Source organism: Perna viridis, chromosome 13 (assembly GCF_037379345.1).
Source record: "Perna viridis isolate PV_CMFRI_1.1 ecotype Kerala chromosome 13, ASM3737934v1, whole genome shotgun sequence".
Taxonomy (NCBI): domain Eukaryota; kingdom Metazoa; phylum Mollusca; class Bivalvia; order Mytilida; family Mytilidae; genus Perna; species Perna viridis.
In genome coordinates, this window is record NC_142457.1 from 27521272 (window position 1) to 27547459 (window position 26188).

At 33.3% G+C, this 26188-nt stretch overlaps 1 protein-coding gene across 1 annotated transcript; it reads right to left on the minus strand.

The window, feature by feature from the left end:
• Positions 1–1562: 1562 nt before the first annotated feature.
• LOC148600177 (uncharacterized) lies at positions 1563–13970 on the minus strand. Its single transcript, XM_088558119.1, has 4 exons — positions 13962–13970; positions 13115–13261; positions 5050–5361; positions 1563–1898 (listed from the first exon to the last, which is right to left on the minus strand). Exons 1-4 carry the CDS (start codon positions 13968–13970, stop codon positions 1563–1565), a joined length of 804 nt encoding a protein of 267 aa, XP_088414245.1.
• Between the last annotated feature and the right edge of the window lie 12218 nt (positions 13971–26188).

Here is a 26188-nt window from a genome sequence, read left to right on the forward strand (position 1 = left end):
TGTATCGAAAATGTGTTACAACATGTATGTCCTAAATGAAATGTAGAAAATTATAAGTAAAAAGAACAAATTTTACTCCGTCATTATATTTTTTAAGATAGTATTTGTTATAAATTCTGTGCAACATTATTCGTTGTTTCTCGATAATTGTGATTTTGAGGACGGCTTGTGTATCGCTTATGTTACGATGAAGTACTTTCTAAGTAATATACTGCCAATAAGAGGTACATAAATTTTCAAGTTGAATTTGGTTATAATATATATAAAGTGTGTTGTTCTCAGGAAGAATTTTGACTGTCTGATCTTTATCTGTAAGGAATGTATCTTCAGTATATGTACTTACGTAATATTAATAACTCGGCCTGGTGTATGTTACGCACATGTACATTATGTTTTTTTTCATTTGTTGAATGCTTCTTAGTAATTCAAGACCCTGTTTCGATGTGTCATATTGTAGAAATCCGTCCAAATACTTTCTAATGATACTTCAGATAATACCAGGCAGGTTTAACCCATCGGAGGTAACATTTTTTTATGCCTTTTGCAGTTTAACGTTGACTGAAATTTTTTGTTCTTCATATTAAACAACATTATGAGGCATTTTATAATTTTTGTTAAAAAAAAAGCTTTTAAGTGTAAGTGTTTGTAAGAATCAGGCAAAATGTGAAAAATCAGAAACATGCATGTCAAAATCCACCGATCTGACAATGTACATGTACATGTGATATCACTCAATGATATTTTCTATATTTGAAAAGACCATTATTTGATCTCTAAATCACTGGCTTTGCTCAGAAATTTTTCAATAGAATCTTTAAAAAATATGTTTTTGACAGAGTTATCTGCCCTTGAAATGTACATTTTCAGTGTATTTCAATGAAATTGTAATTCAAGGGGCCAGCATGATATGTCAGTTTTCCTTGATTCTAATGGTGTAAATAGTCAAATTAAACTATCAAAATGGTGTTTTTTTTATACCATGTTTCACCCACTGCCTGATTCTTACAGATACTGACATTTAACTCGATTCATAACTAAACCAGACATTTCCATTTCAAAAATTAAAGCTGACATTTTGCATTGGTCAGATTATTATGGCAAGTGGGCTTATCAAATTTCGGCAATGTTAACTCGATGACAGCCGGGCTTTAACTGGACAGTCCATCATGAATATGCGTCTCATTACAGTGACTCCCGTGCGTTTAGTGGATTCCTCTGAGGACTAGTTTTGTTTACATTTTCTGAAAAAAGGCCATTTGCATGTACAAAACGTATGAGTTCAGATACAGAGGTAATTACATTTAATTTTCATTACTGACCGGGTACCATTGAAATACATGTAAATTTTAATTAAATGCAACTTTTGGAAAAATTTCAACAGATCTTGAAATGTCTTGCAAATATGTCTCAAACCTAATGACAAAATGAAAACCAGAAAGATAAGTTGATTGATATAAAATTTTATATAGACGTTTCATACTACTCTGCATGTAGTTACACAACTATTTTTCAAGTGCCAAAATTTTTTAACCTGCATTGGAAATCGTTCCTGTTGGTATGTTTCATATTGAACAAACACCACAAACCATTTCTCCTCCATCTGAGTATGGAGGATAGGAGGTTCCACCTTTGCATCTGTCCTGAACAGAATGAATAAGAGAAATGTGTTTCCATGACGTTGTCTTAGTCTTAAAATCTGGTTTCCCGTCAATGCAGATGTACTCTGATGCTACTTTGTGGGTAGGATGACCAGCAAGAAGGTATCCAGTGTACTCCTTCGCCCATCCGTCATAACATTCCTTCCGCCCAGGAATCATAATGGTTGTCGATCCTTCTTCAAGGCATACAGCACATTCGATTCGATATTGGTTGTACTTGCATTGGATCAAACAAAGTTCCTTTAAAATCCATTTTATAATTATGCATAAAGGTTGGGCCGATACCGGGATTATTGTTTACGTTTGGGTCATATTACCCCACTGTGGTGTCTTTGGAAGACATAACGTATGTGGTGCACCATTGCCCGTGCAGTCATAAGTGCACGAGCCGCCCATAAATCCTAAAAAAGAAATAAAAATAATTAACAACACATGGGGCTGTATCCAGACACTTTGAATATATGGAGTGCCAGCCGAGGTTCGTCTGAACTACGGAGATGTATTAGGATATTATTTGCCATTTTTTCCAATTTTACACCTGAAAATGACAAATTTCTAATGAAAAGGGGGGATGCCAACCCCCTGTACTCCCCTTGGATCCGCTACTTAACAAATGTAAATGAACAGTTTCTACTTTATCATTAGTAATCAGATAATTAAAAAAAAATCAAAGAAGTAATAGTTGATACGCAAAGGGGATACCACTATTGCGTGAGTATTTACGGAATACGTTTTTATTTTACTGTTTTTATATTTTCAATACGTCCAATCTTTAATTAAGGTAAAAATATTAAGATTATCCATTTCATAAGAAAGGAAGTATTAGAAGCTACGTGCTAGGATGAACAATTTTTAATACAGAATGTATGCTAAATTGACAACTGTTTCATATTTTTGTCCGTTCGGAAGTACATTTTTATGTATTACAAAGATGTCTAAATTGTATTATCACAACGCATTGGTACTACTGGAAAATTATTTAACCTGGGAGCATAGACTAGGAATGGTAAGCATCCTCTACTTTTTTGGAAACACCTGACGAGTTGCTCATAAAATATCAAGTACTGGGTACACGAAGGGATATATGAGGGAAAAACATAAAGATGACAAGCAAAAACAAAAACAAAAACAAAAACAAAAACAAAAAAAAAACGCAAAGGATAGAAAAATACAAAGGATATTTGTTTTCGGTTAGTAGAAAGGCAATTTTTTACTGATATATAGAAGTTGAATCATTCAAGGTTGTAATTAAATTTCCGGACGTACGGATTAAAAGTAGATTAAATGCACTTTTTATTAAAACTAATCTAAACAAACACGTCAGTCTATATCTTATTACGGATGAACTCTTTGAACGAAATCGCTTGTATCTGTATCATTATACATCTCTGACCGTAGAATTTAACATGCATGCATTTTGCTTCTTTTGTAGCCAATATTGCAGTTTATGTACAATGTATATAGTTTTATTGTTTGCTGTCTTAAAATTTTATTTTAACATGTAATTGCATTTTATTTCAAATGAAAGCTTGATAAACTTTGGTGAAATTGAATATGACACAAACATATCACTGATTTCAAGCGTTATGTCCCTTACCCTTGTTCTACCTCCTTAAATACATGTTTTTTACTGATATCCTCTCGCATTTTTTTAAACGTGTACATAATATTTCAAAATAATTTTTCCTTTTTCCGACGCAGTCGATATACTGTAGTTTCGCTTTTTACACTTTGACCTTAAAGATGTTCTTCCGTGGAAACGCTAGTCACCTGATCGCAATCTGTTTCCCGATTGGCCAAATACTGATAACCTCGCCGCGTTCGAAAAAAAAACTGTATCGAAAATGTGTTACAACATGTATGTCCTAAATGAAATGTAGAAAATTATAAGTAGAAAAAACGAATTTTACTCCGTCATTATATTTTTTAAGATAGTATTTGTTATAAATTCTGTGCAACATTATTCGTTGTTTCTCGATAATTGTGATTTTGAGGACGGCTTGTGTATCGCTTATGTTACGATGAAGTACTTCCTAAGTAATATACTGCCAATAAGAGGTACATAAATTTTCAAGTTGACTTTGGTTATAATATATATAAAGTGTGTTGTTCTCAGGAAGAATTTTGACTGTCTGATCTTTATCTGCAAGGAATGTATCTTCAGTATATGTACTTACGTAATATTAATAACTCGGCCTGGTGTATGTTACGCACATGTACATTATGTTTTTTTTCATTTGTTGAATGCTTCTTAGTAATTTAAGACCCTGTTTCGATGTGTCATTTTGTAGACAAATACTTTCTAATGATACTTCAGATAATACCAGGCAGGTTTAACCCATCGGAGGTAACATTTTTTTATGCCTTTTGCAGTTTAACGTTGACTGAAATTTTTTGTTCTTCATATTAAACAACATTATGAGGCATTTTATAATTTTTGCTAAAAAAAAAGCTTTTAAGTGTAAGTGGGAAAATTCAGAAACATGCATGTCAAAATCCACCGATCTGACAATGTACATGTGCATGTGATATCACTCGAGGATATTTTCTATATTTGAAAAGACCATTATTTGATCTCTAAATCACTGGCTTTGCTCAGAAATTTTTCAATAGAATCTTAAAAAATATGTTTTTGACAGAGTTATCTGCCCTTGAAATGTTCATTTTCAGTGTATTTCAATGAAATTGTAATTCAAGGGGCCAGTATGATATGTAAGTTTTCCTTGATTCTGATGGTGTAAATAGTCAAATTAAACTATCAAAATGGTGTTTTTTTTATACCATGTTTCACCCACTGCCTGATTCTTACAGATACTGACATTTAACTCGATTCATAACTAAACCAGACATTTCCATTTCAAAAATTAAAGCTGACATTTTGCATTGGTCAGATTATTATGGCAAGTGGGCTTATCAAATTTCGGCAATATTAACTCGATGACAGCCGGGCTTTAACTGGACAGTCCATCATGAATATGCGTCTCATTACAGTGACTCCCGTGCGTTTAGTGGATTCATCTGAGGACTAGTTTTGTTTACATTTTCTGAAAAAAAGGCCATTTGCATGTACAAAACGTATGAGTTCAGATACAGAGGTAATTACATTTAATTTTCATTACTGACCGGGTACCATTGAAATACATGTAAATTTTAATTAAATGCAACTTTTTGGAAAAATTTCAACAGATCTTGAAATGTCTTGCAAATATGTCTCAAACCTAATGACAAAATGAAAACCAGAAAGATAAGTTGATTGACATAAAATTTTATATAGACGTTTCATACTACTCTGCATGTAGTTACACAACTATTTTTCAAGTGCCAAAATTTTTTAACCTGCATTGGAAATCGTTCCTGTTGGTATGTTTCATATTGAACAAACACCACAAACCATTTCTCCTCCATCTGAGTATGGAGGATAGGAGGTTCCACCTTTGCATCTGTCCTGAACAGAATAAATAAGAGAAATGTATTTCCTTGACGTTGTCTTAGTCTTAAAATCTGGTTTCCCGTCAATGCAGATGTACTCTGATGCTACTTTGTGGGTAGGATGACCAGCAAGAAGGTATCCAGTGTACTCCTTCGCCCATCCGTCATAACATTCCTTCCGCCCAGGAATCATAATGGTTGTCGATCCTTCTTCAAGGCATACAGCACATTCGATTCGATATTGGTTGTACTTGCATTGGATCAAACAAAGTTCCTTTAAAATCCATTTTATAATTATGCATAAAGGTTGGGCCGATACCGGGATTATTGTTTACGTTTGGGTCATATTACCCGACTGTGGTGTCTTTGGAAGACATAACGTATGTGGTGCACCATTGCCCGTGCAGTCATAAGTACACGAGCCGCCCATAAATCCTAAAAAAGAAATAAAAATAATTAACAACACATGGGGCTGTATCCAGACACTTTGAATATATGGAGTGCCAGCCGAGGTTCGTCTGAACTACGGAGATGTATTAGGATATTATTTGCCATTTTTTCCAATTTTACACCTGAAAATGACAAATTTCTAATGAAAAGGGGGGATGCCAACCCCCTGTACTCCCCTTGGATCCGCTACTTAACAAATGTAAATGAACAGTTTCTACTTTATCATTAGTAATCAAATAATTAAAAAAAATTTCAAAGAAGTAATAGTTGATACGCAAAGGGGATACCACTATTGCGTGAGTATTTACGGAATACGTTTTTATTTTACTGTTTTTATATTTTCAATACGTCCAATCTTTAATTAAGGTAAAAATATTAAGATTATCCATTTCATAAGAAAGGAAGTATTAGAAGCTACGTGCTAGGATGAACAATTTTTAATACAGAATGTATGCTAAATTGACAACTGTTTCATATTTTTGTCCGTTCGGAAGTACATTTTTATGTATTACAAAGATGTCTAAATTGTATTATCACAACGCATTGGTACTACTGGAAAATTATTTAACCTGGGAGCATAGACTAGGAATGGTAAGCATCCTCTACTTTTTTGGAAACACCCGACGAGTTGCTCATAAAATGTCAAGTACTGGGTACACGAAGGGATATATGAGGGAAAAACATTAAGATGACAAGCAAAAACAAAAACAAAAACAAAAACAAAAACAAAAAAACGCAAAGGATAAAAAAATACAAAGGATATTTGATTTCGGTTAGTAGAAAGGCAATTTTTTACTGATATATAGAAGTTGAATCATTCAAGGTTGTAATTAAATTTCCGGACGTACGGATTAAAAGTAGATTAAATGCACTTTTTATTAAAACTAATCTAAACAAACACGTCAGTCTATATCTTATTACGGATGAACTCTTTGAACGAAATCGCTTGTATCTGTATCATTATACATCTCTGACCGTAGAATTTAACATGCATGCATTTTGCTTCTTTTGTAGCCAATATTGCAGTTTATGTACAATGTATATAGTTTTATTGTTTGCTGTCTTAAAATTTTATTTTAACATGTAATTGCATTTTATTTCAAATTAAAGCTTGATAAGCTTTGGTGAAATTGAATATGACACAAACATATCACTGATTTCAAGCGTTATGTCCCTTACCCTTGTTCTACCTCCATAAATACATGTTTTTTACTGATATCCTCTCTCGCATTTTTTTAAACGTGTACATAATATTTCAAAACAATTTTTCCTTTTTCCGACGCAGTCGATGTACTGTAGTTTTGCTTTTTACACTTTGACCTTAAAGATGTTCTTCCGTGGAAACGCTAGTCACCTGATCGCAATCTGTTTCCCGATTGGCCAAATACTGATAACTTCGCCGCGTTCGAAAAAAATAAAACTGTATCGAAAATGTGTTACAACATGTATGTCCTAAATGAAATGTAGAAAATTATAAGTAGAAAGAACGAATTTTACTCCGTCATTATATTTTTTAAGATAGTATTTGTTATAAATTCTGTGCAACATTATTCGTTGTTTCTCGATAATTGTGATTTTGAGGACGGCTTGTGTATCGCTTATGTTACGATGAAGTACTTCCTAAGTAATATACTGCCAATAAGAGGTACATAAATTTTCAAGTTGAATTTGGTTATAATATATATAAAGTGTGTTGTTCTCAGGAAGAATTTTGACTGTCTGATCTTTATCTGCAAGGAATGTATCTTCAGTATATGTACTTACGTAATATTAATAACTCGGCCTGGTGTATGTTACGCACATGTACATTATGTTTTTTGTTTCATTTGTTGAATGCTTCTTAGTAATTTAAGACCCTGTTTCGATGTGTCATATTGTAGACAAATACTTTCTAATGATACTTCAGATAATACCAGGCAGGTTTAACCCATCGGAGGTAACATTGTTTTATGCCTTTTGCAGTTTAACGTTGACTGAATTTTTTTGTTCTTCATATTAAACAACATTATGAGGCATTTTATAATTTTTGTTAAAAAAAAGCTTTTAAGTGTAAGTGTTTGTAAGAATCAGGCAAACTGGGAAAAATCAGAAACATGCATGTCAAAATCCACCGATCTGACAATGTACATGTACATGTGATATCACTCAAGGATATTTTCTATATTTGAAAAGACCATTATTTCCCGATTGGCCAAATACTGATAACTTCGCCGCGTTCGAAAAAAAAAACTGTATCGAAAATGTGTTACAACATGTATGTCCTAAATGAAATGTAGAAGATTATAAGTGAAAAGAACAAATTTACTCCGTCATTATATTTTTTGAAGATAGTATTTGTTATAAATTCTACTGGAAAATGATTTAAAGGTGACTAAATATATTTTTTCGGTCAATGAAGAAGAAAACCTCAATCACGTGGGTGGTGCACACTAAATAACCTGCTACATAGGTTATTTTCAAAGAGTAATCCAGGGAACCAAGGTTATAGCGGTAATCAATAGAATGTAATCCAGGGACAAAGACCAGACATGGAAAACAGACATACACAACAAAGAACAAATAGTAACTAAAATCATACATACAAAGTAACAAAAGCAAATGAGCAACTCGGACTTTACTAAAAAATGGGAGCATGGACCAGGTGCATCGGTAGGATAAGCGTCCTCTGCTTTTCTAGAGACACCCGGCGAGTTCATAAAAAGTCATATCCGGGGTAGACGAAAGAGGAAAGGAAAACCATGACACGTTGAACTAATCAGTTTTCATGGCGTAGATGGATACACCGTAGCGATCCATGAGTTCATGATGACGACCATAAAACTTCTGTGGTGATGACTTCAATCTTGTAGCAACATGATCATGTTCCAGAAGCCTATTTGTTAGCAGTCTGCGTAGTTTCCGCAAGTTCTGGCATAACGTATGGGCCGTGCTATGAACACTCCATACGCAGGTGCAGAAGGGATGTTGCCACAGATGAAAGGTAAAATGACAATTCTGAATGAAAAGTCATCACGTTTGTCGTAAGATTTGGTTAATAGTTTTCCTTTATGATCAATTTCTAATTGTAGGTCAAGATATGAGGCTGACCTCACAGTGTCTGTAGCATCCTTGATCTCAAGTTCTTTCGGGTAGATGCGATGTATCAAATTCCCAAAATTAGGATTGTTTAAAGATAATACGTCATGTATATAGCGGAAACTGAGATTAAAGGATCTACCCAATCGATATTCTTTCTTTCGGATCAGATCAGTTATACAGTCAACCCCATAAGAGTGAAAGAATAGGTCAGCAAGTAGAGGAACACAATTTGTTACCATTTGAATGCCGACCGTTTGTTGAAAAACGCGTTCTGAAAATTCGAAATATGATTTGGAATTATTTTTGCACAAGGTATGAGGAATCTCTACTAAGAACTATATATTTGTATCTAGGTGTACCATCTTTTTTTTTTAAAAACAACGATGTATATTGTTTTTGAGTCATCATAGGTTTTAATGCTATTATATTCTGATAATAGTCTTGTACTGATTGTGTCCAAAAGATCTTTCAAATTATTCCGGATCCACATTGAATTTATACCATTACGGGAGTAACAAGTGTTGTGGTAGGACCGCAGACTCTCTTCGACAGATTTGAGTATAGAAGTTAAAAGTTTTGAAAGACGTTTTGTAGTAAATTTTGGAGATCCAGCTATGTAACGTTGTTTGTATGGATTCTGTAATTTAGGAATTCAGTACATAGCCGGTAAATCACAATCATCTTCCTTGGTTGAGAGACCAAAAGAGGATAGAACAGATTGATTGTTTCCCACAATCTCCTTATAGAGTGTGGTAGCAGTATAGGTCTTGTCACTGCTATTACTTTCTACGTCTATCTCTGATAATAAGCATTGGATGTAAAACGTATTGCATACAAAAACAATGTTGTTTTGGGCTTTGTCTGCTTGTACGACAACATATGTGTCATGTATAGTAGACAATGTGTTTGTTACATCGGGGTCTTTGAAAACTAATATAGCATTGGCACCTACTTAAATCTTTTATTCGTATCAAAATTAAAGACTCTGACAGAGAATCATGTTCTCGTTTTATCCATTTTCTTGCGTAGTCCTCAACGGCATCCATTAGAACTTTAATTATAATTCCAAGTTATGGAGCGTGGTACACAGTACTTGGGTCCATTAGAAAGGTATTGCAGTACCTAGTCTGCGTATCCAGTACTCCTCTCTTTCCCTACGATGGTTTTTCACTTAGAAAGGGACTGTTCGTAGGAAGGTAATTTTTTTTCTAAAATACGAACTTTCATAGAGAGGATTGAATGATCTTTTTCATTAAAATGTTGATAAAATGTCCGGAATTTGGTGGTATTAATTCCAGAACGATTACCGCATATTTGTTTATGTTTAATCATTCTTGTGTTTCCGAAATATACTAAACCCCATGAATTGCATACTAATCCATATATGAAGTTTGTTGACTTGCAACTTAAGTCATTGTGACTACTTGTATTGAAGGTTTTGTTTGTAAGGGAACTAGATAAGTAAGAGTCGGTTATGAGAATGTTGCACAATTTTTAATACCACATTTTGTTATAGTACACTCAGGTTCGTCATCGTTGTAGTCAAATATATCATTTAAAATGATGGAACATGGTTTGATTATTTTGAAATGGTCAGAATGTTTGTACTGGAATAGATGGAACTGCTTGAAAAAGCATGACAACGATATGTATATCTCATCTATTGTGTATAAAATTATTGCCATCATGAGAATGCCCGCTAATAATTAAGGAATGACAGTAATATTTTTTCAATCTATGGAGATATAACCTCCAAGTATATAATCTGAAGCATTCTTATATATAATTGAATTCAGAACTACTCCAATTAGCAGTTTTTTGTGCTGCAGGGTGGGTGATAGCTATTGTAGGGAGATGATAATTTGGGTATTTTTTGCATCTAGAACTTTCATGGCAGTTATGATGCACATTCTTGTACTATATTTCAAAGTGATTTTTGTAGTTCCTTTCCAACTTGACGTCAATTTTGAATTGTCCAGTGAATATGTGTAGAAACTGATTCTGCCTTGTCAGATATCTGTACATACCACTTATTGTCCTAAGATTTTTTAGGACCTGTTGACACTTCTTCAAAGCAATATTAACTAACTTAACACAATGCCAAATGTCATTCTGATTCATGGCTTCAGTATTTTCCCTGACATATTTATTGATGGATACGTTCCTGTCATGACAGTGTATATATACATTGACATCATGTTCGTGGAGGTATCGTAAACCATTTCTGTTCCAAGTTTTTTCATGTCTTTGAGAAACTGGGTCCATTGTTTTGGTTTTTTATTCACACCGAATTACTTTGCGGGTTTTCTTGTCCAATACAAAGAACATTTTGCATTTTTACGCCAGCAAGGCCTAGCATCCGTCATTATGTCTATCCCACTTTAGGAATCTTCATACGAAGCTACCTCTTGAAGTGAAGCTAATTCAATTGAATTGTCATATTCCTTTTGTATGTGTGCTACATAGGTATTGAAGAAAGTTATGCGTTTTTCATCAGAAATAATTCCTATTCCTGCACCTTTGACCAATCTGTTGTAGTCAGCCGGCAATATTCCGCTACAAAGTATTCCATGATTCATTCTGCTGTTTACTAAGTTCTCATTTGTTGGAGATGATGACCAAGAAAAAATATGTGTTCTCTCTTTGTTGTTGCATCTCAGGCAACGAACATGTCCCTTTGTTGACATCCTTGTAGATTTTAGTTTTTCATGACCGTGTCTAGTACGCCAATCAACTACATTTATAATCCTGTTTAATGAATCTTCTATAGTGAGGAATATCATTTGGTTTCAGTCTCTGATTTTTGATTTGATATATATTGGAGGATAGGGATCATCTTTTTGTTCATTTGTGCTTATCCTGCCGGTGCACCTGGTCCATGCTCCCAGTTTTTAGAAGAGTCCAATGTTGCTCATTTACTTTTGTTACTTTGTATGTATTCTTTTAGTTTCTATATGTTCTTTTTTGTGTATGCCTGTTTTTCTTTTCCGGTCTTTGTCTTGACATTCTTTTAATTTCCGCTAGAAGCTTGATTCACTTGATTACTCTTTGATTAATGCATGTTGCACTTTCGTTTCCACATATCAAATAAAGTTTCAATAACTGGCAGATTTCCCAAAGGTTTGTTTTATTTTTTGTATAGTCTTCAACATTGAGTCCTTATTCGAACCTTTTTCTCAGTATTAGTCATTTTCAATAAACTGACATAAACCATTTAAACTACCGGTAGGTTTCACTTAGAGGAAATATGTACTATAGAATGTTTAGGGGGATACACAATGTATTGTGAAAAGGTAAAATTATGACATGTTGGTTTTTGAATTAATTTATTTATATTTTAATTTAGGTTATGAAGAAAACTCATCCTTTGAACAGAGCTAACCCCATACCTTAATTAATAACATCATTGGAAATATTTAGCACGACCCTTACTTTAAAACATTGATTAGTTAGAAACAGATGTCATTCCCACCAATTATTTCTGAAGTAAACTTAAAAGGGGCATTTTCCAGTACATTCAGAGGACACTCCATGGGTGTCCCCAGTAAGATACTTTGACAGAAAAATAATGCAGACGTTCATAAAATTATTTTGTAATTGAAATGGTCGAAACTGAACTATAAAAGGTGATTTATAGGTTTTGTTTAAATTGATAAACTATGTATACAGAGTAATAAATGACTTACATAGCTTCAAAATCCTTCAGTTCCTTATAACCTGCGAGGAACAAACACAAAACAGTTTGCCCTATCATCTTTGTATATATTTGTGAAGTATCAGTCTTTCTAAAAATCAGACAAAAGGTGTCTGAAGTTTATATGAAAAGGTATTTATGTTGAAAATAGTGAAACTTCTGTTTTATCCTTAAAATACCACAAGTGCAAAAAGGTGTTATTTATTGTTGTACTCATAATAATTGGAATTTTAAAGAGGTTACCAGTAGAGAAAATTCTGCAGAAGAACTTGTTGAACATTATTTTATTGAACATGATGCAGAATCACCAAAATGTCTTCACTCTTTATGCCGTCCTTGTATCATAAATGAACAAAACCGGAAGAATGAAAACCACGCACTACATGAATAGAATACCTTTTTAAGAAAATATAAGTACAGACGTTTCTGGACAAATCTTGATCATATTTGTGTTTGGATTGACCCTAGACACATCTACAAAGGGATAGACCAAGACATAAACTAGTGTTCCATACAAGGGATTTAATTTCCAAATGTGTATCAAATTTGGTGAGACAGTGGTTTCCAAATCCAAATAATACGGTATACATGGGCCATAAATTGGATGAATCATGTGGTGTTTTAGTGTCAGTGATAAACTCATTGCTTAAAATCTTCCTGTTAACAATCAAAGTAGAATTTTTATTAAAAAAAAGTGTCAAGCGAAAATATACGTACATGTGTAAACTTTGATAAATAATTATAAAAAAAAACATTTAGTGATGAACTGCTTTGAAATGATGAAAATTGTAATTATTACTCTTACCTTTCTTTTAAACCATTTCTTTTTTAGCCAAGTTCTGAAGTTCTTTGAGTTTTTTCCTAGAGACTGAGTTGTTTCTTTAGCTGTCTCTGTTTTAGTGCCATCAGCAGCTGCTTTCTTCTTAGTATCCTTATCTGGGTCAGTCTTAGTCTTTTAAGAGATTTTTTGCAATAATATGCATAAGGGATGTGTTTAACAAACCTGTTACAACTTTACACAAATTAATGCAATTCCTTGTTGCTACAAGATTGAAGTCATCACTACATAAGTTTTATGGTCGTCATCATTAACTCGTGGATCGTTACCGTGTATCCATCTGCGCCGTGAAAACAAATTTCTTCAACGTGTCATACTTTTCCATTCCGCCTCCGTTTACCACGGACTTGACTTTTTTATGTGCAGCTCGGTGGTTCATTTGATTGGGACTTGGTTTCAGCTATGACAAAAGCTGAAAAAGATGCTGAAACTTTGTAACATTTCACGGTAATCTTCGATAAAACTATTTAACAATCAGCAGTTTGTCTTGTCCCATTTATTTCCCAAGTATTGTTTGTATTTTGTTTTTAGAAAATAAAAGATGTTTCTAGAAAAGCAGTGGACGCTTACCCTACCGGTGTACCTGGTCCATGCTTCCAGTTTTTAGTGGAGTCCGAGTTGCTCATTTGCTTTTGTTACTTTGTATGTATGATTTTTGTCACTTAATATTATTTGTTGTGTTTGTCTGTTTTCAATGTCTGGTTTTTGTCCGTGGATTACATTCTTTTGATTTCCTCTAGAATCTTGGTTCCCTTGATTTCTCTTAAGCTAAATTGTCATCCCGGTGGGACTGTAATCGTTTTGATATACTTACCATATTCATTTTTTTTATATATTTGATTGTTTCAAGAATCATGTGTTACTGACCAATTGAATGTCAATTTATTGTCAAATCAAATCCAAGCCCTGATCGCTTCCTTTTCTAAAGGATTTACACTTATTATATATTAGTGACTGATAACCACAATCCCATAAATTCGGCCAAGGAAGTGGATGTCAGTATTTCACAAATGCTTATGGACTAAAAGTACAAGAGTAATGTCGAAACATGCTACATGCTATTAAAGTTTATCTTTTCTCCACAACAATATGATTATTATAGTTACAATAATGTGCTGATATCATCTCAACTATTATCTGATGCTCAATGAATGTTACATTATCAAGTCAAATTTCTAACTAGATGAATAAGAAGAATCCTATTTGAGGATGTTTGGAAATTGGCAATTAAATATAACAAATAATGCTGAATTATTAGATTGTATCGGCTTAATACTCAGATGACAAAATGTCAGAAACATTTTATCGGACGGACCCAAGCGCCACAAAAAGTGAAAAAAATACTCAAGTCTTAAAATATTTTAAAATTCTATGGTAACTCTAATCAAAGTTGTTGAAATTAATGATTTCACAAACGTTAAGAATTTTCTTAGACTTCAGTAAGATTTGTGGCACTGAGGCCTGAACAGTCTGTCCCATATACATTTATTGTAAACTCGTTAATTTAAAAAAAATTACTAAGACATTATTTAGCGTTAAGACTATCTGATTCCAAAGTGACCAACCATATTATTATGTGTTAGATTGTGGTCCTCTTTTACCAGACTTGAACTTGTCCAAAATGTGTAGATGGATTGAAGCAAGCCCCACGCAGTGGCAGACGTTCGTTTCTTCTCTTACTTACCGCTGCAGACAGGCCTTTCGAAATTAACAGGCTTTATTCAAATCATACGTCGTTTGACAATCGGATAACTTCGCGCAAAATCATTCATTTTCTGAGAGGGCTGGCTGCAGCGTATACGGTGAATTTCGTACGACAGACGCTGTTCCGAGCTTGAGATGGAAGATGCATTGCAGGAAGCAAACGTTTCTCATAATCTCGTAATCAATTATTGATTAAAATTATTCGGGAAAAGGGAAATGAGTTATCCGATTGTCAAACGACGAATGATTTGAATAACCCCCTGAATTTCGAAACGCCTGTCTGCAGCGGTTTGTAAGAGAAGAAGCGAACGTCTTCCGCTGCGTGAAGCTTGCTTAATTGGGTGTACTAATACTGTTTCTGTTTTGAAATGCATCAATTACATCTATAAGAGTATTTACTTTTTTGTACTGATGTTATAGGCTGGTGCATTTGTTACCTTACACCATATTCGTTCTTTTTCTATTAATACATAAATACAACAGGATAATGTTCACTTGTTATCATTAATAACTGACATCTGTAGAGATACATTCACAAATCTAACCAGTTGATTTACATACAGCGCGAGTACCATTCAATTGATATTCAATAACAAGTAGCTTAAAAGTGAAAGACATATTTGGAACTCTGGTGTATGAAATAATTTGCCAAAACGTAGAGCTTATTCAATTAAAAATATTACGTTTATCCATGCAACTAAGATTCATCAAAATCAAACACTTGAAAAATACTGGATTTGATCTAATGTTTAAGGTGCGTCAGCGTATGACAACAATTAATACCACTAAGTCTTTAACCGGTGTTAACAAACACTTAATCGAGTTCCGAAAGGCCCAGATAACAAGGGTAACAAATCCATGGTAACAGTTTGTTTGTTTGTTTGTTGGAGTTTAACGTCCGAGCAGCAGTATTTCAGCTATATTCAGACAACATGGTAACAGAACGATGGTTCCTTTTGTAAATTTCGGCAGTGATAATTTGAATATATGAACCAGCTTTTCAAAACGCGTTTATAGGTAGCTACGCACTTCTATCATCGCCATTATTTTGTACAAGGGAAGTTTGATGTTAACGTAAACATTTTATGTGTCCACTGTTTTGTCAGTACCGGTTTGTTGCTGCTTTTGGCAGAGAAAATAAAGCAGTATTTGTTATTGTTTTGACCTCGTTAGAATTTTAGAAAAATCATTATAATCGAAATTGTATTTGCACAAATGAATAGTTATAGTGGAAAAAGTGGAGACAACAAGAACAAAATACCGTGAGCTGTCTATGGGCATTCGATAAATAGTAAGAAATTGAGCTACCCAATCAGGTTTGTGAAACCCGAAATATAACGATTCAGCGAAATGACATTACAATATTCCCTTGAAGACCTTTTCAAAACACGGATTAAATGCGAAAGTAAATTCTGAAGATTACATTTCTTTTGTATAAGAAAGCAAGATCATCGTTCTTAAGGTCCAGCGCCATCTTTCTATCTACAAGTTTTTTTTCCGACGCAGTCGGTAAAGTTTTGCTTTTTACCCATTGACCTTGAGGACGCTCTTCTATGGAAACGCAAGTCACCTGATCGCAATTCTGTTTCCCGATTGGCCAAATGCTGTTAACATAGTGGCGTTAAAAAAAGGTAAAAAATTTGAAATTGCGTTCGGAAAAAAAAATGTGTCGAAAATTTTAATTTGCGTGCCATGTGTTATTTTCTTGAAATAAATGTAGAAACTAAGAAGTAAAATAATACTGTGCAACCTTTTTTAATGTTAATATTTGTTCTATTTAGCCAAACACTGTTTAGATGGATCCCACTGAGATCAGATCTCAAAAACGGGTAGCAAAGTTACCATGTTCATAAGACGCTTACACTACCGGTGCACCTGGTCCAAGTTCCCAATGTTAAGTGGAGTCCGATTTGTTCATTTACTTTTGTTACTTTGTGTGTATACTTTTAGTTACTTTAAGTTCTTTGTTGTGTTTGTCGGTTTTTCATGTTTGGTCTTTGTCCCTGAATTACATTCTTTGATATTCGCTACAACCTTGGTTCCCTCGATTACTCTTTCAAATTTAAAATGTCCTGTGTATCTTTTAGATATTATTAAAATTGAATTTAATGGAGTCACTTTTTATCGAAAGTGTTATTAAAGGAAAAACCGTTATGACCCTTTTTTCATCTAAACAAATTTATGATAGGAAATATAATTGCATAAAATACCAGGATTTCTTCTAATTTGTGTTTGATATTTAATAATTTTACCTTAGTCATTAATGTGGCTTGTTGGAGGAAGTCAAATGGCCATAACAGTCACCGTTACTACAGTAAGGTCAAATGTAACTTTTCCACCAGCGTCAAACACCGTGTCAAGATCGTGAGAATCCTTATAGACATATTTTCTTATCAACTTGTTTATATATTCTAACGATATAGACAATCCTTCAAATCTAAGTAAAATTAGCAAAACGGGTTGATGTTTCTCTAGAACTGGTTTTATGCTGCAAATATATGTTTTCAATATATTTATTCTAATGTACATATATATGAATTTGCTCTTTTTGGAATTTCTCAGATTTGGAAGGTAAGATCTGAAGTACAGACATACAATATAAGACGAATCGCATAAAAAAGAAGAGTTTTCATGTCTTAAAAACTAATTAACAGAAATATATTGCTCTTTCATTTCCAAAATACTTGTATAATATTCGATTTAATTGTTTGTATTGAAAGTTATAATCATATCGTTTCTTCAAGAACTTAAGTATCTGTGTTTGTAAGAACCATGCAAAATCTGAAAAATGTGATACACCTCCAGAAAGGCTACATACTTTCATTTATTTTTAAATATGTTGTTTTATGGGTCTATATTATGAAATGTTTAATTATTCATTCCAATCTGTCTGCTGTTAGGAGACAATCACTATTGAAAATCCAATAGATTCTATTGTTTTTTTGTTTTTTTGTTTTGTTTTTGTTTGTTTTTGTTTTTGTTTTTGTTTTTTGTTTTTGTTTTTTTTTTTGGTTTGTTTAAGTTTACAGTGTTATCTACCTTTATTCTGAACTCTTCAGTGCATTCTATATAATTTGTATATGAAAAACGTAATGTTAATTTCTGTTTACAATGACAATTTAAACAAAATATCAAAAATAAAAAGACTTTTCACCCATGAATCACATTTTGCATAATTCTTAGCTGGAGTGCTACTTAAGTAGAAAACAACAAATTTATGTACATACTTGGATTTGAACTTTAGCATGGATGAGGTTTGTAACTAGATAGGATGTATTCGATGACATATTGAATCACAGTCTGTTTCCGTTGGTAAATTAAACTTTGTTGAAAATAAAGACAAAGAAATATGAAAATCGCATGCGCAATTTAAGAAGGTAGTCCTAGGACAAGGATATAACTCTTGAAATCAGTAATATGTTTGTATCATGTTAAATTTCGCCATAGCTATTAAGAATGAAATCATTCCAGGTTACTAAAATGCTTACATGATATTGATGTAAAATGCTGAAAACAAACGTTCCAATGAATTGTAAGAGTTGTATCCCTTACGCTGGGTCTTCCCCCTTAATAGCATGTATAATAAAAAAAAAAGAGATGTGGTATAATTACCAATGAGACAGTCATCCACTAAAGGCCAGAATACGAACAATTTTACAGGTCGCCAAACGGTCTTCAATGATGGGTACAAACCAAACCATAAAGCAAACAGTAAAAAGGCCCAAATCTAAGTAAAACTATTCATAAGAGACGAAAATCGACGTAATCTGTAGAAAAAATGTAAAAAGAATAACAATGGACAAAAAAAACAAAACAAAACAAAACCACTTGAAAATAGGTTTCTGGCTTGGTACAGGCATATTAAGTATGTTGCGGGCTAAAACATGTTTGTGAGCGTTCAAGCCTCCCCTGCGACAGTTGTGGGAAATACAAAAATCAAATAAAATCTAAAAATCTAAAAAAGGACAAACGGCAACAAGCTCTATATACCTCGAAAAATTATGCTTAAGCTAAAAATGCCAAAGGAAACTGATAAGCACACGTTGTGTATTAAAAAAAATATCAATAACAACACGTGCGATAGGATTAAGTCAAAATATATCCTAAAATGTCCAAGTAAACCAGTGTCGAGATAAAAAAAAAATGACGTTCGCATAATAATATTACGCGGGATTCGTTAAATTTGTTTTGTCCTGATAATTGCACTCACATAACTTCAAGATGTTGAATACGTAGAAGGAATACTGACAGGTAAACCAATTGGTGTAGCATGGACCAGGTGCACCGGTATGGTAATCCAATTGGTTTAGAAAACATATCTTGAAATATTGAAAAGGCAATACATGAAAGGGAAATCAAAGGAACAAGTGTTCGAAGAATAATCAAAATTATCATAATCTAACTTTATCGACAAAAGAAAAAAAGACACACACAACAACAAATGCGAAATTATCAAAATAACACACCTATATAAACTAAAGCAATTTAGTAACACAGGCTCCACTAAAATTGTGAACATAGGTCGCGTGCACTGGTAGATATTTCTACTTGTGTAGAAACAACAGCCGAGTTGCTCCTTAAATGTCTCGAACTGGGTAGATGATAAAGGAAAGGAAAACTATGAGAAATCCGTACCATAGATCCAATACATAAAATCTTCCAACCTACGATTGGTTAAATACAAAACGTCATCAATATATAGGAAACTACTATCAAATGATCTAAACAATCGGAGTCGGTATAGGGTTCTCCCGTTCAATGAGTTAAACGGTTATAACATACACTGATTCTCCTTGAAGATAATTTCAAATCCTCGATGGAAAACATGGAAAACAGACAAACACAACAAAGAACATATGGTAACTAAAATCATACAAAGTAACAAAATCAAATGAGCAACCCGGACTCCACTGAAAACTGGGAGCATGGACTAGGTGCACCGGTAAGGTAAACGTCCTCTGCTTTTCTAGAAACACCTTTTATTTTCTAAAAACAAAATACAAACAAGACAAACTGCTGATTGTTAAATAGTTTTATCGAAGATTACCGTGAAATGTTACAAAGTTTCAGCATCTTTTTCAGCTTTTGTCATAGCTGAAACCAAGTCCCAATCAAATGAAATAAATGTTTATACATGTATATAAAATACCTTCAAAATACACAGCATCACTTAAATATTGAAACAGAACGTTCGGCTAATGTCCTCACAAAACAACCTCTCTTATTATGAAAGCAGAGCGCCCACAATGAAACTTTCAACATAGTATTTTGTTACTCATATATCATTGTAATTGTCGCAAATATTTTTTTAAATAATTGTTCGGGAAAAGCTATACCTCAAATATTTCGTAATTTTCCAGTCTGCGAAATATAGGGGAATGGGCGATGGGAGAGTAATCATGGGGACCAAGGTTATAGCGGTAATCAAAAGAATGTAATCCAGGGACAAAGACCAGACGTGGAAAACAGGCATACACAACAAAGAACATAAAGTAACTAAAATCATACATACAAAGTAACAAAAGCAAATGAGCAACTCGGACTCCACTAAAAACTGGGAGCATGGACCAGGTGCACCGGTAGGGTAAGAGTCCTATGCTTTTCTGGAAACACCTGCCGAGTTGCTCATAAAAAGTCAAGTCCAGGGTAGACAAACGAGAAAAGGAAAACTATGACCCGTTGAATAAATCAGTTTTCATGGTGCTGACGGATACACCATAACGATCCACGAGTTCATGATGACGACCATAAAACGTCTGTAGTGATGACTTCAATCTTGTAGCAACATAACCCTGTTCCAGAAGCCTATTTGTTAAAGTTGTTAGCGGGATACAAAAACTTCGCATGGGGAATGGAAATTTCGAGTTGGCAGAAATTGAAAACCAATTTAAAAATATTTATTTGAATGACTTTTTTTAAGATTAGTTGTTTAAAAGCTGATGATTCAACACTAAAAGATTTATTTTGATGATGTATTGATTTAATGATAAATAGTACAATAGGAAGTTAATTGGAAATATGGTTGGAAAATGAGGAGGTAGTGTAAAATGGAGGATTATTCCATTCAAGAACTATTAACATCTATGCAAAGTGTCGCATATCATGAAAAGTAGACGTCAGTAAACGTAATAAAGAATTTCCTTCCTTCTCCGGTAAAATGTGTTATTGTAAAGGGCAATATTAATCACGTTTAATAGAACTTTTCCAAAACGTCTTTTTTCCCTGTTTCCGATCATAATATGTCACATACATTTAACTGCGGACAGAAAGGGAACGGAACTTTTGTCTATAGGCGACAATTACTAAACTGTAAACCCTTTAAGAATAGTCATATTTTCAATATATGAATTCAATTTTAATTTCTAAAGATCAGAGAAAAATATTTATTGATAGCGAGTACAGCTCAAAGTGAAAGCCACAGCAACAGCGGAGAGACCTACGGCAACATCCACGTGCAAGTTAGCAGGATGTAGAGTGATAAAAAATGCACCGTCCGGAAAGGGACATGTCTCGGAGAGAATTCAATAAGTGTGCCCAATAATTATTTTAAAAACTTAAACGATGTCTTGTACGTGTAATGATATAGTTAAAATAGCAACAGAGGATTTGAATTACGTGTACGTGCAATTTTCACTTTATGAGAAAGTCACATTACAATCAAGGTCATCCCAAACTCAGTTCTCAATGAATTATATTTCAAATATATATAAGATTCTACAATCTCTTTTCACTAAGCACTGCTTTTCTGTTCTGTTTTGTTCTGTTCTTCATATGCCATTTACAGTGTTACTGAAAATGTTGTGCACGTTTTAATCAATACCCACTCCATATTATATAAGACAGGTGATTGTGTGGGGTCAAGTTCTCCCTTTTTATCATAAAAAAGGACAATTGATGGTTTCCAAGAAAATAATGCTTTTTTAAACATTGAATGTTAAAGTCCTTCCAGGTAAAAATTCTTTGATTACAGCAAAAACCATTACCGTTTGTAAAACTCTCGTATCTAAACCGAAAATGTCGATCTTTTATCGTAAACTAGTCATTAATAATCTATTGTAAAAGATTAAATGTAAAAGTAAAGATTTGTACTCAACTCACAAAAACGATATGGTATGCATTCGCAAATTGGTGGCATACATTCGAAGCGTTACCGTAAATGCATCGCATTCATTCTTAATACATCGTTAGATATCTCCTATACTCGTAGCCAATCGGAAAGCATCTGCAATAATCACTTGTAAAAGTGTCATATTCGCATGAGATTGTGTTAATTTTACGAATCTTGCCAGTCCCTGAGCGCTGTAATGTGTGTCGGTGTGTAGGTGGGTGTGTTGTTTTCCTCAACTTCATTGTCATATGTAAGTGTTTTTATGCTACATTGTGTTAGGTTTAAGCCATTACGTTGGGTTTGGTGTATCTACATTGTCCCAATATTGATACTACTCAATGTTTTGGCTGATATTTCAAATATATGAAACCGTGATGAATCTTATATTCTACAAATATAAATGAAACAAATAAAATTAACCTTAAGGAGGTAGACCTAGGGTAAGGGGCACAACTCTTAAAAATCATTCAAACTTTTGTATTCAGCATTTTACATCAATCCTATGTAAGCATCTAATTAACTTGGATTCATTTTATTCTGCTTCAAACAAAAGCTTGAGAGACTTTGGTGAAATTGAATATGATACAAACATATCACTGATTTCATGAGTTATGTCCCTTACCCTAGGTCTACCTCCTTAAATTGGTCTTCAACTACCTAACCTCATAATAGGCTAGTATATGTACAAGATGAACAGGTCAACCAATATTGTCCATCAAATAGGATATACTACATGCGTTTCCAAATGCCGGTATTCAAATTATAAGCTTCTCTTTTCTCAAAGGTGTATTGAAATGAAAAGGAAACATATTTGTTCTGCCGACATGTAATGAAATTGTAAGGTATAAAAGGAGTAATTTAAACATGTAAATTATATATACAAAGAAGAATAACTACTGCTATTATGGACTGTACAGTTTTAAAAAGTAGTAAAATAATCCAATTGCATTTAATGCGAAACATTTTTTTATCTTATTTCTCTTTTATATGAACTTAAAATATCAGGATGTTCCATGTACATTTGTGTTACAGACATCACTTACAATTTTCAAAACAAAATGGTCATGATGTGAAAGTGCTGTGAAAAAAAATTAAATTGCAAAAAAAAAGATAAAAAACCGCATACTTTGAATTGCAATAATTAATTTCTGTCAAATTAAACCGGAAAATATATAACATTCAATCCAATGTCAATTTGTCTCCAGAAAAGGGTTGATCTTTATGATGTAATGTATGTTTACTGCGTGTATACAAATAGGTAAATCGATGTATATTGTGCATAGCGTTTCTTATATTTTAAGTATTTAAGGTGGTTGACCTAGGGTAAGGGACACAACTCTTACAAATCATTGGAACGTTTTTATTCAGTATTTAACATGTAAACATCAAAGTAACTTGGATTGATTTCATTCTGTTTCAAATGAAAGCTTTATAGGCACTGGTGAAATTGAATATAATAAAAACATATCACTGATTTTAAGAATAGACACTTTTGTGGTAAGTTGGTGAGCATGCTCAATATACACCTCCGCAAGGTAGAGCTTGGGTAGAACAAAAGAATTTTCCTCGCGGAAGTGTATATTGAGCATGCTCTACGCATGCTCATCGACTACCCCAAAGTTAGCACAAATGGGTCTATTTTGTCTCTAACCCTAGGTCCACCTCCTTAAATAATAATTACCCAATCATACTGATTCCACACTTAAAAGTATACAGAAAATTCTGTCGGAGCCAAACACCGTATAATCATAAAACCGGTATAAAGCAGACATTTTTATTTAAGTCCCTTTATATCAGATAAAATACATTTGAACCTTCGACAGCGAACACCTGTCTCACCAAACCAATTGAAAAATCCAAAAGGTATTCCGAGTAGACAAAATTCACAGTATAAGAATTTTGTTAGCATGTGTGTAGGTCAACAACATATAATTCCGCATTTTTTGTGTTGATGTTTCATTGTTAATACCTTGTGTATCGTAAATGTTTTATTTTTCCGACGGAGTCGGTGTAGTTTAGTTTTTTTTTCCCTTTGACCTTAAGGACGCTCTTCTATGGATACCTTAGTCACCTGATCGAAATTCTGTTTTCCGATTGGCCTAATACTGATAACTGAGTGGCATTCGAAAGAAAAATGTATCGAAACCATGCGCTAATTTTCTTGAATGAAATGTAGAAACTTAAAAGTAAAAAGAACAAAATCTTGTTTAAAGAAATTACTTGTTGAGACTTGTTTCTGTATACATCGACAATCAAACATTTTACCACATACTTGAAAATCATCTACGATACATATTTTTTGGAAATTACCCATTGACCTTTATTGAAATGCCACAGCTTTTGATGTAAAATCAAAGCGCTACTTTCTTACACGTGCACTCATCACCTATTAAAGATCTGGGATTTTATCCACGAGTATGAGAGATTCCATCTTTTGACGAGTTGAGGGCAGAATTTCCTACACGAGTGGATTAAAGATCTTCAATGGAGACTCGTATAAGGACCTATTACTTTCTTTACTTTCATGTAGTTCTTCATCCGTTATCATTCTTTCTATGTTGAGTTTTAAATGTAGTAGGAATCCGATATTCTCTTTTATTGTGTTTGGGTAAATTCAATTTTTTTCGGAATGATAATAGGATTATTAATTGGAATGAGTGAATAACCAATTGATTATCCTATTTATTATATAGATTTTCATCATTATTTCAAAAAAGTGAAATTACCGAATTTATTTCACAGTATGAATTATCGAAATTTATTACACTGGGACTATTCGATAAAACAATGCTATCTTTATAATAATAAGAAAACTTGTCTGAACCAGACTCTTTTTAAAAAAAATCCCTTTATATCGGTTTAAGTAGCAGTCTTTCTAAAAATGAAATTATTATTACAATATGATTCATGCATGTCAAAAACCCACCGCATTAAATTTAATTTCATTGCTAGACTTAGTCCAATCATGATTACATAACCAGTTTTTCATTTGGTTGTTGCACTTTTGAGAAAAAAAAATGATATTGATTGTACAGGAAATTAGCACTTAACAAGAGTTACATTGTAACGTTCTTGATTTAGTTTCATTTGTTTGATTTAAGGAGGTAGACCTAGGGTAAGGGACATAATTCATGAAATCAGTGATATGTTTGTATCATATTCAATTTCACCAAAGCCTCTTAAGCTTTCGTTTGAAGCAGAATAAAATGAATCCAAGTTAATTAGATGCTTACATAGGATTGATGTAAAATGCTGAATACAAACGTTCCAACGATTTTTAAGAGTTGTCTCCATTAGCCTAGGTCTACCTCCTTAAGTGGGAGATGAATGTGTAATTTTCTAAAATGTGCAGATCTGAATTCAAAAATAATAAACGTTATGTAAAAGTATAACACATGTAGACTGAGACAGCATAGTTTGTTTGGTGGATTTTTTATCAACATGAATCACTGTACCTTTGGCATTTTCTAAATGGAATGTGGACTGGTACTTAAATATATTTTACTGCCTCAACCGAGACAATTTTAAAGTCCAAAGAAAGTGTAACTGTCGTCCATAAAGCCTTAGCTTTAAGTCGCCCTTGATCTGACACATTTTTTCCTAAACAAATGTTTCTCGGAATCCCTATAACACTTACATTATTTTCCCAAAAATAATTATTTACCTATTGTCATTAGGTCTATTTTGTCAGCCGTTTTGTAGCCTTAAGTAAGGTATCTCTTGTCAATGACAAGTATTAACCAACACTAAGTAAATGGATCAAGGTTTTTACTCCTGTATGTTGTACACGTGTTTAAAGGCGTGATCTTACATCAGCAGTGCTAAAAAGATCTAATCCAAAATGGCTCGCGTTCAAAACCAAAACTATCGAAATATAAAGCCGAATTGAGCACAGAAAAGTTCTATCAAGTGTAATGCAGGAAATATTGAAAAGATTTAATAAAAAATCAAAACCATTTTTTTACAAATATCATTGACTAAAGAAGGTAGACATAGGGTAAGTGAAATAACTCTTAAAATCGGTAATATGTTTGTATTATATTCAATTTCACCAAAGCCTATCATGCTTTTATTTGAAACAGAATGAAATCATTCCAGATAAGTTCGATGAAAAATGTTGAATACAAACGTTCCAATTATTTGTACGAGTTGTATCCCTTACCCTACCTCCTTAAGTAATTGTTTTTCTATGCAGGTATAACCATGCATTGTGAAAGTTATCCTTCCAC